Genomic DNA, 13729 nt, shown 5'->3' with positions numbered 1-13729 from the left:
TTAGGCTGTCAGTCGAGGCAAGTTCTCAAAATGCCCAAAAACACTAGTAGCACCGCCTGTTGAGTTTAATGAAAACTGGTACATTTTGTTGTGTATGTTTTAAATATTTATAGGCACTTTCAGAATGTTCAAAAGGCTTGTTCAATTTTCACATATTTCTTTATACCTCCAAAGACAAATTATGGCCAATGCTAGCATAATGTAGAAACCAGTCATTTATGACCAGTCTATTGTTTGTCATATTTAAAGTTTTGATGACTAATGCCAAACCGACTTGTTTTTCTGGTCAGCAGGGTGGCTTTGGCCATTTCTTTATACACCTAGTTGAGACACCACCTCATCTGACATTAGCCTTAAAGGGACACTGTCATGGGAAAAAAACATTTTTTCAAAATGAATCAGTTAATAGTGCTGCTCCAGCCGAATTCTGCACTGAAATCCATTTCTCAAAAGAGCAAACAGATTTTATTATATTCAATTTTGAATTCTGATACAGGGCTAGACATTTTGTCAATTTCCCAGCTGCCCCTGGTCATGTGACTTGTGCCTGCACTTTAGGAGAGAAATGCTTTCTGGCAGGCTGCTGTTTTTCCTTCTCAATGTAACTGAATGTGTCTCAGTGGGACATGGGTTTTTACTATTGAGTGTTGTTCTTTTATCTACCAGGCAGCTGTTATCTTGTGTTAGGGAGCTGTTATCTGGTTACCTTCCCATTGTTCTTTTGTTTACTGCTGGGGGGGAAAGGGAAGGGGGTGATATCACTCCAACTTGCAGTAAAGAGTGATTGAAATTTATCAGAGCACAAGTCACATGACTTGGGGCAGCTGGGAAATTGACAATATGTCTAGACCCATGTCAGATTTCAAAATTGAATATAAAAAAATCTGTTTTCTCTTTTGAGAAATGGATTTCAGTGCAGAATTCTACTGGATCAGTACTATTAACAGATTCATTTTGAAAAAATGTTTTTTTCCCATGACAGTTTCCCTTTAAAGGAACTGTTCAGTATAAAAATAAAAACAGGGGAAATAGGCTGGAAAAAAAAAAAAATGTTTCTAATATAGTTAGCCAAAAATGTACACTGAACTGTTCCTTTAAAACGTTGCATTGACAAACAATAGGGAAATCATTCAATTCTGAAGTTTTATCATGCTAACATTGGCCATAATTAGCTTCAGGGGCTATCAAAATGGAGCATAGTTTTCAGCATTCTCAAATTTCCTGTAAATATACACAGCAGCAGCAGCAGCAAATAAAAGTAATCATTTATTATCTCAAGGTCTCCACCTCCACTATTTATGTGCCTTTTTTTTATATGCTTCTGTGGACTTTGGGTGGAAGGAGAGACAGGTATGGGATTTAAAATCTGGAAACGCATTATCCAGAAAGCTCAAAATTACAGGAAGACGAATTCCCACAGACTCCATTATATTGAAATAATTACATTTTTAAAAAATTATTTCCCTTTTCTCTGTAATAATAACATGGTACATTGTACTTAATCACAACTAAGAAATTATTCAAACTTATTGGAGGCAAAACAATCCTATTGGGTTTATATAATGTTTAAGTGATTTTTAAGTTGACTTAAAATAGAGATCCAAATTACGGAATCTGGGAAACCCCAGGTTTCCGAGCATTCTGGATAACAGGCCCCATACCTGTATGTGAATTCTGCAGCCTTTCCAGTTTAGTTCAATTGACATGCTAGCAATATCATCACTTGAGCAATACATTACATTATTGTGTTCCATTATATCTAAGTATTTTACCATTTTTTTTTAAATATATGGCTTTATTTCACACAGACATCACTTTATGCTTTTTGGAAAAGATAGATGACATGGCATTTCTGTGATCGCTTGCTAGATAATGCTTGTTTAAAGATATTTACTTCATCCAAGATGTTACTTAGTCTGGGATCTCTGTGGTGGCAATTTATTTGTGGGCATAAATTTAATGGCAGTGACTCAACCTAATCAGCTCAGTCATGCAATCTATATTTAATTTTCCCTGGTGGTTGTAATCTGCATTCTGGAAATTACTGGTAGCAAGGCAGTACAATATATTGACTTGAGAGTAGGATTAAAATAATGCACATACATTCGTAAATATTGGCTGATTGAACCATAACTAAACAGGACTGCGTACTTACAGATGGAGTAAAGTCTAGATATTTGGCTCAGATGGCTTACCATCTTCCACCACACCACTCTCGACCAATAAAAACTTGTGCTGGCTTGTTTAAAAATTTATTTAACTCCTGTGTCAAATCACAAGCTCAGGGATCGGTGTTTGTGGTTTTGCACAGTGCATCAATGGGTTGCTAACCCATTACATTCTTTCAGATTAAAACATTAAGGTGATGCTATAAAAATGTACTTGATTAACCTATTCTACATAATATAGAGTAGTAGTACAATGTTTAAAAGCTTACACTTACAAAATGCAGGGTCCATGTGTGGCTCATGTACACATTTGTTGTCCCTGTGTTAAGGTAAACATAATACAATGCAAAGCAATGTGGGCATAAATATATTTTTCACTTCAACAGTTTTACTTGTGGAATTGTTTGACTTGTTTGCATATCATATTTTTCTTGATAATCATTAAGTTGTTATAGAAAAAAAATCAGAGACCATTGATTACTGGGTGTCAACACACACGTGCAGGTAAACTCGGACATCTCATTCGGTTGCTGTGACAATTCACTAACAATCTGTTTACAGTCTGGAGCATAGCCTAGACCAGTGATCACCAACCAGTGGCTCATGAGCACCATGTTACTAACCAACCACTTGACTGTTGCTCCCAGTGGCCTCAAACTGGTGCTTATTTTTGAATTCCTGGCTTGGAGGCAAGTTGTGTTTGTATAAAACCAGATGTACTGCCAAACAGAGTCTCCTGTAGACTGTCAGTTCACATGGTGCTACAAAATAGCCAATCACAGCACTGAACTTTTTTCATGCTTATGTGGCTCACGGCTAAAAAAATGTTGGGGGCCCCGGCCTAGACAAACTGCTTGAAAGCATTTAAATAGCATAATGAGCATAGGGGGTCACTAACTGAGAAGAAACATGACAATCTGAGGTGTTTTACCCACAATTAAGCGTTTTCCTGTCAGAATGACGCCTGCAATGAGTCTGCAAAATAAAAAAAAATAAAACATGCAAGAGAAGTACTTTTTTCTGTCTAGTCAAAGGCAGGTATTGGGCTTCCTTGTACCTTTGCCAAACACACTTTAAATGAGAAGACCAGAGAAAAGAAAGAATAGCTTGACTAACTCCATTACACGCCCAGTCAACCTGTGTGCTTAAATTTCTAGATGATAAGGTAGCTTGTCACAGTCATAACACATGTCCTGAGCATGAGTCTTGGTACAGCAAAATACCCTTAGTCTTACATTCTGATAGATCCAAGTGTGTACTGGACAGAAGGAAAACACTATAGCCTGCACTGAATAAAAAAAATAAAAATTGACATTCGACTAATTGTGCTATTGCTTGAGTGAGAACCCGTTACAAGCTGAGTAGGGAATGAGTGCTGATCATTATAGTTTTATATGTTTATATAACTCTTTAGCTTACCTGTTTCTAGGCCACACCATCTTTCAATATTTTTAAGAGAGACATGTAAGATTAAATTCTGGTCAAAAAATAGCAAACGTCTCCAGGGCACCTTTATGTCTTGCTTAAAGGGGGGGGGGGGTCAATTTTTGCTCTACACCTTTTCAGTTCAATTGTTTTCAGATAGTTTATCAGAAATAAAAAAAAAATTTCTGTGACTTTCTATTTGTGGCTGTTTTTTTAATACTAAAGTTAAATTTTTTCACACGTCTTTCTACAGCAACGCAGGGAATGGGGTCACTGACTCTAGTAACTGTTTTAAATTGATACTTTAGTTGATACATTTCTTGTCTTTGTCCCTGCTCAGCAGAATCCCCAAGTTTCATTAAAGGCAGCTTTTAGAATTGATACAAAGTCGCTAATATCCCACAGATACTGCTGAGAAATGTATCAACTAATGTAGCAAATTGTAACAGTTCAGAATCTGCACCTGAATCCCTGATCAGCCAGACTGAAACACCAGAGGCAGGCACATTTTGGAAAACTTACATTTTGGAAAAACGGTCAAGAATAAAAATAGAAAGTTATTGAAAAGAGTCTTTATTTCTGGTGAATCTGAACTGAAAAAAGTGTTAGGAGGTGAACAACCCCTTTAATTGTTGGCCAACAGAAAGTGGACTGGGTCATATTAAAACTTTAAATGAGAACTAGACCCCCCTGTACCTTAACTGCCTGACACCCCCTCCCCTCTCCCTGCCTGAACTGTTCATTAGTTAAAAAAAAAAGAAAAATCCTTAAAAAACAAATCTGACCCTAAAATGCAGAACAGCTTAGTGGGCACCTTCTTCCGCCACGTATTCTTTCGGGACTCGAATGCTGACGAAAAGCTTGCAGGAGCATTCGCAGTTGGGCCAAGTCAGGAATTTTCGGGGTCAGATTTTTTGTAAAGGTTTTTATTTTTTTTACTGCACAGTGCGGGGAGGAAGATGGGGGCAATGCCAGGCAAAAAAGGGGGGCTTTTTTGTACAGGGGTTTAGTTCTCCTTTAATGTACTATGTGTGGGCACGTAGATAGCAGGTTTAGCAATTGGCAAGTGAATTACATTTGTCATTTTGTAAATACAAAAACACTTATATAGGCACCTGCTATACTTTTATTTTTCGATTATACAATTAAGTATTTGATGATGCTGCATATTTTTAGAGACGGGTAAAAAAAAAAGCAATCTTTGTTTCCCCCTTTGCGTTTTGGTTTTGGCAATGTTCATTGATATTTTCTTCTTGGTTGAGTGAATTGTGTGTATCTGTAGTTTAAGCCATGGTGAGTGTAACTATATACTACACATCTATTTTAATTTACTTACTGCGATTTACCCCCAGAATGCTATATCACTGTCAAATGGGGTTTCTAGTATCTCATGTTGCAAGTTTTTAAAAAAATATTTCTCCAGAAGGGGTTGCAAAAGGATGAGGAAAGGGGCAAGTTTGTCTGTTGATAAGCTTCTCTCTGTGACCACCATACATATTTACTGGATCTCAATACATTTCCACGCTCCATTGCTCCTTTTGATTCCCGTCCCATACCAAGGCTGACAGAGCACTCGTGCCCCCAAGAAGACAGTTCTGCACTCCTACGCACATTTGCTGCACGGCTATGCTAAATACTGAAACAGCATGAGGCACATGTCATTAACAGTAATTAACTTAATGAAAGCCACCTGGCTTAAAAAAATAATTAATTGCGTGTAAATAATAAAGTTAGGCTGTAATTTATAGGTTTCTAAATCTGATTTAGCAGATAGTCCCAACAGGATTCACTTTAAAACATTCCTGAAATTGGTAATGGACATAAGGTTGTGTTTCCGTGTAAACACTAGTTACTCATGGCTTGATGAAGTGAAAAGGTGGAACGCAAGGTTTCAGAGCCTTGATTGCTGGCTATCCACTACAAATCCTCTACAGTGGAACCTCAATTTTACATCCCCTGATTTTACGTTTTTTCTCTCATTTTACATCGTTGTTTTGTGGTCCCACCTATATATTATGCATAATACATTTACCTGATTTTCCTGGATTTTACAACCTTTTTTTCTGCTTCCCTGAAAAACATAAAATGGGGGTTCTACTGTATATGTTAATTTGTTCTTCTAAGATAGCATTATCGTCTCCATCTCCTTAAATTATACCAATATTTTGATAGATACACTGTATATATATATATATATATGATATATGAACAATGGTGCTGCTTATACAAAGGGGTTGATTTGTTTGTGACTATACAGGTATATATGAAAAGGGCAACTAGGGGGTTACTTCCGATGTTGGTGAATTTGAGTTCCCAGCAACAGCATATGACGATAATTATATAATAAAGCTGTTTATATACCTATGATATATTTCAACCTAAGAGAGATGGATACAACCCCTTGGTGGCGCTATATCCCGCTGCACCTATTTACAGTTCCTCGCCTGGCCACATATACTGTACCAGGAATGTTTATTATAATCTATAATTCCTCTTATGGATAACTCTGTAATATTGAGCCTAGATTGCAAAGGTATTTTGAATTTAGTTCCGCGATCCTAAAAAATTGAAAAGGAACCCCATCCTGTGTTACAACATCTCTTGCCTAGTTTGTTTATTAATGTATTTGTTTGGGTTGCAAATTAAAATGCGGTCTTTGCTATCAGTCTACAACCAAGCTTTTGTGTTTCGTTTGGCAAATGACAGGCCTCCTCGACCAAAAAATGTTAATTATTCATTCTGCCTATGCCGTACTGTAAAAGCAGATTTATTGGAATAGTAATTTGTTTTAGTTGCATGCGCTAGGAAAATAGATCAAAAGTAATGAATTGTGTTTTAAGGCAGGGTGAGGTAGATATATCCACAGAGGACAATTGAGAACAGTAACAGTCATTTTTATCGATCGCCAAGAGAAGTTGGAGACTGCACTAACTGTCCCATGTCTCAGCCTTAACCTATTAGGGGCCGGAGTTAGGATCTGGGCCAGGTTTTGCGTATGGGCTCTCTTGCTAATGTGTTAATCATGGATGAGGGCTGAGAAAAGAGCAAGACTGGAATTAAATGCAGACTGTGGGTAAATTCCTGTTGGAGGAGCTGCTTTCCTTATTGCTTCCCTGCCAGGTGCCTGATGCTGAGTTGAGTGCTGGATGGATGAAGCCTTGGAAATGACTGATTCCAAGGGAGAGGAGCCCTCCTGCTGGGAAAGTTTCTGTTTTCAAAGCTCCGTCAGTTTCACTGGGAATGTTAAGAGTCCCATATGCTGCCACTGACACTGAGTTAAGCCCCCTCCTCCCTGGCTATTTTTCCCCCTTCATGCTACCCCTTAATAAGAGACAGCTACCAAAGAGGTTTCCCTTGCTGCTCACAAAATGAATTTCAATATGTTGCCAATGAGCTAAGCGGCATGTTCCCAACTGCTAATGGAACTGAATTTCCATCCATTATTAATAGGAAATGTACTCTGTTTTCTTTTCAGCCCTCCCCTCCCTCCTGCTCCTTGTGTTTTACCAGCAGGACATGCCACAGATACAGCTTTGTAGGCCTGGGAAGTGAAAAAGGATCCTGCCAACACATGAGCCTGTTGTATCTGCTGTTCCCTCTATCCCTGCTCCCTCTCGTCTTACTTTCCCACTTCCTTCTCATGTTTTCCATCTCTGTACTCTTCCTTGACTTCCTTTTCTTCGTTCCCTCTCTTTTGTTCCTTCATCTAACCTTTGTCTGAGGTGTCTGTCTGGAGCAACTTTAGCACACTTGTTTTTGTGTTCCCATAGATTACAGGACAGTGGGGCCTACCTTTGAAGCTGCCTAGCCTTTTGTCTCCCCCCATGCACTCCAGTAATTAACTTTGTCCATCTTTTATTTTGTTCCAGTCAATCGCAGTCCACTCTGCTGAGCATCTTCTCCCAGGAGTACCAGGTTAGAAGTTTTCTCCTTTGTGAAGCTTGACAGGTGCTTAATTGAATGATGAATGTCCCTTTATTTCTTTGTAATTGAACTGCCAGCCCGGTGATTGGTTTGGAAGATGTAAACCCCTTCACCCTCCCTGCACAGCTTTCTACTCCCTCCCCTTATCAAGCATAGCCTGATCCTGAGTGGATGCCTGCCAAGCTTTACCCATCCATCTGTCTAATAACATCTATCCTTTGCTTATTTGGTGGACCCGTAATAAATTATGCTAAACCATTATTATTCTGACAATAATAATTTCCCTGCGTTGCACTGTTCCGTGTGCTAAATGTTTGCTGACTTGCACTGTCAGGGCTACTTTCCCTCGCTGACAGAGATTATGATAAACGACCCTCTCTTGGAGTGGCAGAAGGCAAGAAAGGCAGAAAATGGAGTCATTTATCATCCAGTGACGGGTGTCACTCATATGGCAGCCCTCCAAGGAGCCGTCACTGTTGTGTGTGTGGTTTTTTTTCTCTTTTTTTTTTCTTCCTATTTTTGATCCTTTTTTCTAAATGCTATTTTTAAATTAAAATAAAAATGAGTTTCTTCCAGTTTGGAACTTTGCTGCAAAATAACGCTAAAGAGGATGGATCTGAAAAGGCACTAGGATGAAATGTAGGATGTTGTAGAGCCAGATCACTTTGTTTCACCCTCTCTCTGGCAGGGTCATTTGCACTCTATTGCCTGCATAATCAAAGCAGTAAATTATGATTAAAGTACCACTCTGCTCTTGCATACACGTATACTACACTAGCCTTAAACCTCCCTTTTTGTCTTTGTTGGCCTGCACTCTGTGTCATAGCTACACAAGATTGTATCACATTACATATGTACATGCCATTATTCTCGATTGCTTGATAAAGTAACTGCCTTGTAGTAAAGCTGACTGGTAAATTCCTGTGTTTGGGATTCATTTAATAGAGATTTGTTGAAGATACCCTAAGCATAACGTGGTTCAGTTTCTCTTTGGACTGCAAAACTTACCATATATTCATTGGTTTTTTTTTTGATTTTAAAATCATGCGCTGTTTTTTCTGACATGGACACTGGGTAGAATCTGATTTGTTTTATTTGTTCTATGTGTTCTTTCAGTGGTCACATTGAGACAGCCTGTTTTTTTTTTTTTTTTTAATCTCTGTTTTTAGAAAATGATCAAGAGGACACATGCCAAACACCACACTCCTGAGGCTGTTGAAATGTACTATGCCAGGTGTGTAGCCCTTCTTGTTCCAGAAAAATATAAATGTAAAAAGTTAATGAAATGTGTAAATATATTTCTTTTTAAATACTGTGTCTTGCTTTATTTAGTTATTTAAAGAACTACTTCCAGGTATCCCTAGTGCCATCATGTGTGTATGGGCAGAATAGTCCTTTTTGTTAAGACGAAGCAAATATACTAAAGAGAAAAAAAAATGAAAAATTGCAGAATAGAAGTGGCTAATGCTTAGGAGTATAAAAATAAGGGGTTACATTAAGTCAACCTGCATTTATTCTCAAAGTTGCCTCTGTACTTCCATGGAGGGAGTTTTTAGGAATTCAGAATGGATCCAGATTTCCATATATATTGTGTCCAGTATTTGAGATATTGTTTCTTTAAATTTCCCAGGTATAGTCATTTTAGGGAGAGCACTGTACCAGCTCTTGGGATACCTGGGATTAGTCAAAAGATGGCAGAATTCTATAGGAAAGTACTTCAGGCCTGCTTAGTTTTTTAAAGAAGAGGTCCGCCATCTAGTAGTAAAAGGTGATCACCGGGGAAGGCTTACAAATTGTCATCCCCAGTTATTTTTTTCCTTCTTTATGTATAAATATATACATAGGTTAACAAGAAAGCTGTCTACGTATAACATGACTTCCGCTGTAATGTCTGAAGCCAATAATACATTGTTATAATAGGCCACTGCAGTTGTGCTGTAAAAGATGTGCCTATAGAGGTGCACTAGATACGTGTGTTTTAAGAAAGATTTTACTGAAAAGTAACCGTTTACTGTTGCACAGCTAATTGCCTCCCTTTTTATTTTAGGTATTTGAATGAGGTAGCCAGAGACCCAAAGGTGCCTATCCTATTGGAGCTAGCTAATGAGGTAAGAATTTATCAAGCATTGGTAGCAGTTTTAAGTCTTAAGATTTAGGGCCACTGCTCAAGTACACCATGTTTCTTTCTACATTTGTCTAACTGTCATTCTACATAGTAACATAGTACGTAAGGCTGAAAAAAGACACATGTCCATCAAGTTCAACCTTTTAGGTTTTTTATTTTTTTTAATCTGCCTAACTGCCAGTTGATCCAGAGCAAGACAAAAAAAATCCATCTGAAGCCTCTCCAATTTGCCTCAGAGGGGGAAAAAATTCCTTCCTGGCTCCAAAATGGCGATCCGACTAGTCCCTGGATCAACTTGTACTATGAGCAGATACATTTATAACCACAGTATGTAGTGCATTGGTTCCTAAACTGGAGGGCCTGAAACAGTGACGGGGGGGCTCAGTCTGAAGGCCAGTTATGGTAGAATCGGGAGAGAATGACTTATTTGCTCCTTTAGAAAAGCTAACCTGGGTCATTTAGTAAAGACTTCCTTGCCCTAATAGATCTTTTTGGAAATATCCCTAATGACTGATACAGCAATGTTTTTGTATATCTGTAATCTTGTTATGGTGGTGGGCTCTAACATTAGGTTGGCCCTCCATGAGGTTTGAACGGAAAAACATTTCTGTGTACATTACCTTATACAAGGCAATAAAGCTTTTTTTTAAGTATATGTGCCTTTAAGTGCATGAAGGTACATTGCAGAGAACTAAATATCTGTTTTCAAGAACTATAGGCAAACCCTACTTTGTAAATAAGGTGAGATACTTAATTTTATGACTATGGACAATGTTTGGGCTGTTCCTAAAACTACAATGCTACGGACTATCAGTTCAGCACACTGTCTCCACACAGAGGAATGACTTCCAGGCTAAAGTCATGTTCTGGGCCAATCAGAATAGCTGTCTGGATTCGCTAGAAGATTCTGGAAGCAGACTTTATTGCAGCTGTAAATATAAATGTGCAGAGGTTTATTGAATAAAAACATCATAAAAAGTGCATATCTGCAGCCAGCCGACAAAAATAATATGAAGTCCGCCTCAACAACTCTAAAATATTTATGTATCACAATAATACATATACAATATTTTGTCAGACGTGCTTCCTTGTCAATTCTTCAAGGCGTATTATGTGATGGCTTTAAGAGCTTTCCTGTTTTACAAACACTGAACTACCATTAACCCACTTATTGCCACAGAACATTGAATGGTCCAGTGTTGCATTATAATGAATTTACTTAGGTAAGAATGCAAGGATTTCCACATCAGGCTGTTATGGGGTTTATTCTGTAGGAATACTGGGTATTGTTCTATAGATTGCATTTCCAAGGATATATATATCCTCAGACATGTTTTAGCCTGGGTTCTATAATGTCATCAAAATTCTAGAGGCGCTTCTTTGTTACAGAACCTATTTTCTTCTATACAGACACAGACACATTAGTAAATTATAATATGTATATTTTGTACTTTTGATGATTTAAACTGTGGGAAAGAAGAGATATCTGCCCACATAAGTGCTTTACTGAACAGTGTTCCTATTGTAAGCAGTGCCCTTTTTTGCAGATCTAAAAGGTAAAGTATCACACTGACATATAAAGTATAACATGTATATTAAAAAAAACCGAGGAGCTTATTACAAATCACTACAAGTTTTATCACTGTACACCTCTGGTTTTGCTAAGGCTGTTCCATATCTACTATATTTCTAAGCTGTTTTAGTGGCCTGTTTTAGCTGCTGTATGATAATAGAGAGAGACATTGCCGACTCCAAAAACATACAGGCAGGTTAATTGGCTCCTGATGAAATTGACCCTAGTATGTGTTAAAAGTGATAGGGACCTGAGATTGTAAGCTTCCTTCGTCCTCCAATGGGCTGATGTGAATGATGAAGTATCTCTGTAAAGTGCTGCAGAATATGTCAGCACTATATAAATAAAGGATAATAATAATAATTCCCAGTCCAGTCAGAGGTATTGATGTGACACCCCTTTATATCAATTCCTGCAGTGAGTCTGGAAAGAATTAATGAAGACAGGAGTGTGTATAACCCTTATTGTTTCTTGGCCTAGATTCCTCGAGTTGGCCTAGTACTGTTCTATTGTGTGGCCTTGTTAGGGCTTAGTCCAGAAACATTAGAATTGGCAGTAAAAGGCTTCATCGGCAATTTAGATGGTTATGGCCCTAGCCAGCTAGAGCAGATTCAGACAGAGAATTCAGTGAAAGGGAAGGTCCCTGCTCTGTGGTTAGGGTTGCCACCTGACCATTATTTTACCCACCTGACAGGTAAAAATGATGCGTGACCCCAATGTTATTAATAAGGAAAAAATCTAAACATACAGGCCGGTATTTTTTTCAAAAAAGTGGCAACCCTATCTGTGGTGCAGGTATTCGGTATGTGTCCTGTCATCCTGATGCCCAGGATATCCGAGAACTGTTCCCTGCTGAGTTCAGCCTGCAGTAATTGATGATCCACATGTGCTCTGTTCTAAAAGCAGGGATAAGCTGCTTTGAAAAGTAGAACCAACCTAGAGATGTGTATAACCTTGTGTAACGGTTCTCAAAGATGTATTACTCTGTGTAATGTGTACTGGAACTGTATGGCCAAACTGAAGGTATAAGGAGTGCACACAGGGTACATTTATATTGATGATTGGTGTAATGCTATGCTTGCCACAAATAAGAGCATAATAAACAAGGTCTCTGATTAAACAAAGAATCTTGCCTGTCTGGCTCTTAATTTTTGTGCTGCACATAAAAGGGCTCATTTACAAACGCAAGTGCAAAGCTCAGAGTTGCATCTGTTTGCATGCTTGTCATAAAGGCATTTTCAGCTATACATACTTTTTTTTCCTTGCACTTTTACTGAATAAGGTGCAAAGTAAAAGGCTCATGAACAGAGAGAAGCCAAGGAATTCACACCTTCCTTGAGTAGATATCACATCCAAGGCTTGCCTTTGTATGTTGCTTATACATATGCAACTAACGTGAGTCTTGCAGAAAATTGAGATTTGTCAAAATGGCCAGCTGAATCACTTTATGAACAGTTACTTAAAATAATAGCTCAGAGAGGGATTCTACAGTGCAGGGTATGGCACTCTGTGAACTCAGCTCATGTATAGGCAGCATACAGTGCTAGCGGTAAGTCTCTACACCTTTACAATGGGCATCATATAGTACATGAGATAAACTTTGTGCATAATAATATCCACAGGCAGGTCAGAATGCACATCTGCATTAAAATAACCCCAGACAAATCAGTATACTGTGCATATGATCAGACTTCCCCAGAAAAGACACATTAGTAAGTGGTACTTGCTTTTTTTTTCAACTACAATATACAGGTAGGTCCTTGGATGTCCATCCCATTTCTGCTAGTGGTTACTGCTCAAACTGGCCTAAATACCCTATACACCTTTAAATTATCATTGAATCCAGAGAGGAGACGCTGGGCTACTGGGTTTCTCTAAACAATTGGTGATCAGAAAGTGCCATCATGCATAATTTATTAACTTCAGGTGTCTGCTTGATATGCAAAAACAGCATGCATTATGATCAATTTTATTTATCTGAGCAGGCACCTGCAGCTGACTGCAGCAGAATTCTTGTCCCCTTTATATATAAATATACTCCCAGTGTTCAATGTCCAGGTTGCATGGGTTGAGCTTTAACTGAGCACCCTTCATTTTTGCTCCATGTGCAAACACCCAAAAGCAATGGTAGGTGGATTCATGTATAGCTCTTTCTTTCTTCATTAAAATGAGTATTATGTACAGTATCAGCAGAACCTATAGTATAAAATCTTTTTTTGGTTAATTTGGTTGATTGTTTGCAAATGGCTTCCTTTTCCTCCCACCATGTTCATTTTTGCCTGTCTCTACTAGCCCTGTGGTTTGTTGTGTTTCGTTGTGAGAGTTTCCTAATGCATTAGGGAAATGTTGCAATAACCAGTAGCACATTATTACCTCCAAACAATCAAGCTGCCATTTTTATATGATACTTAATATTTAAATGACACCTCGCTGCATCTGCTGACGATTGATGTAACGGCGCTACTTTATGAGTCAATATATATTTAATCAGTGGAAACTGTAAAATCTGATGAG

General features: G+C 38.2%; 1 protein-coding gene across 6 annotated transcripts in view; it reads left to right on the top strand.

The window, feature by feature from the left end:
• cdin1.L (CDAN1 interacting nuclease 1 L homeolog) overlaps positions 1–13729 on the top strand; it is a 193357-nt gene that overhangs the window by 40666 nt on the left and 138962 nt on the right. For all 6 annotated transcript variants that reach the window (XM_041572189.1, XM_018229266.2, XM_018229268.2 and 3 more), the window contains 3 exon segments: positions 7463–7508; positions 8687–8751; positions 9565–9625. In XM_041572189.1, coding sequence (XP_041428123.1) covers positions 7463–7508; positions 8687–8751; positions 9565–9625 — 172 coding nt within the window.

This window comes from Xenopus laevis, chromosome 8L (assembly GCF_017654675.1).
Source record: "Xenopus laevis strain J_2021 chromosome 8L, Xenopus_laevis_v10.1, whole genome shotgun sequence".
Lineage (NCBI taxonomy): Eukaryota > Metazoa > Chordata > Amphibia > Anura > Pipidae > Xenopus > Xenopus laevis.
The sequence above is the reverse complement of the archived record's forward strand: the minus strand, read 5'-3'. Positions and strand labels throughout refer to the sequence as shown.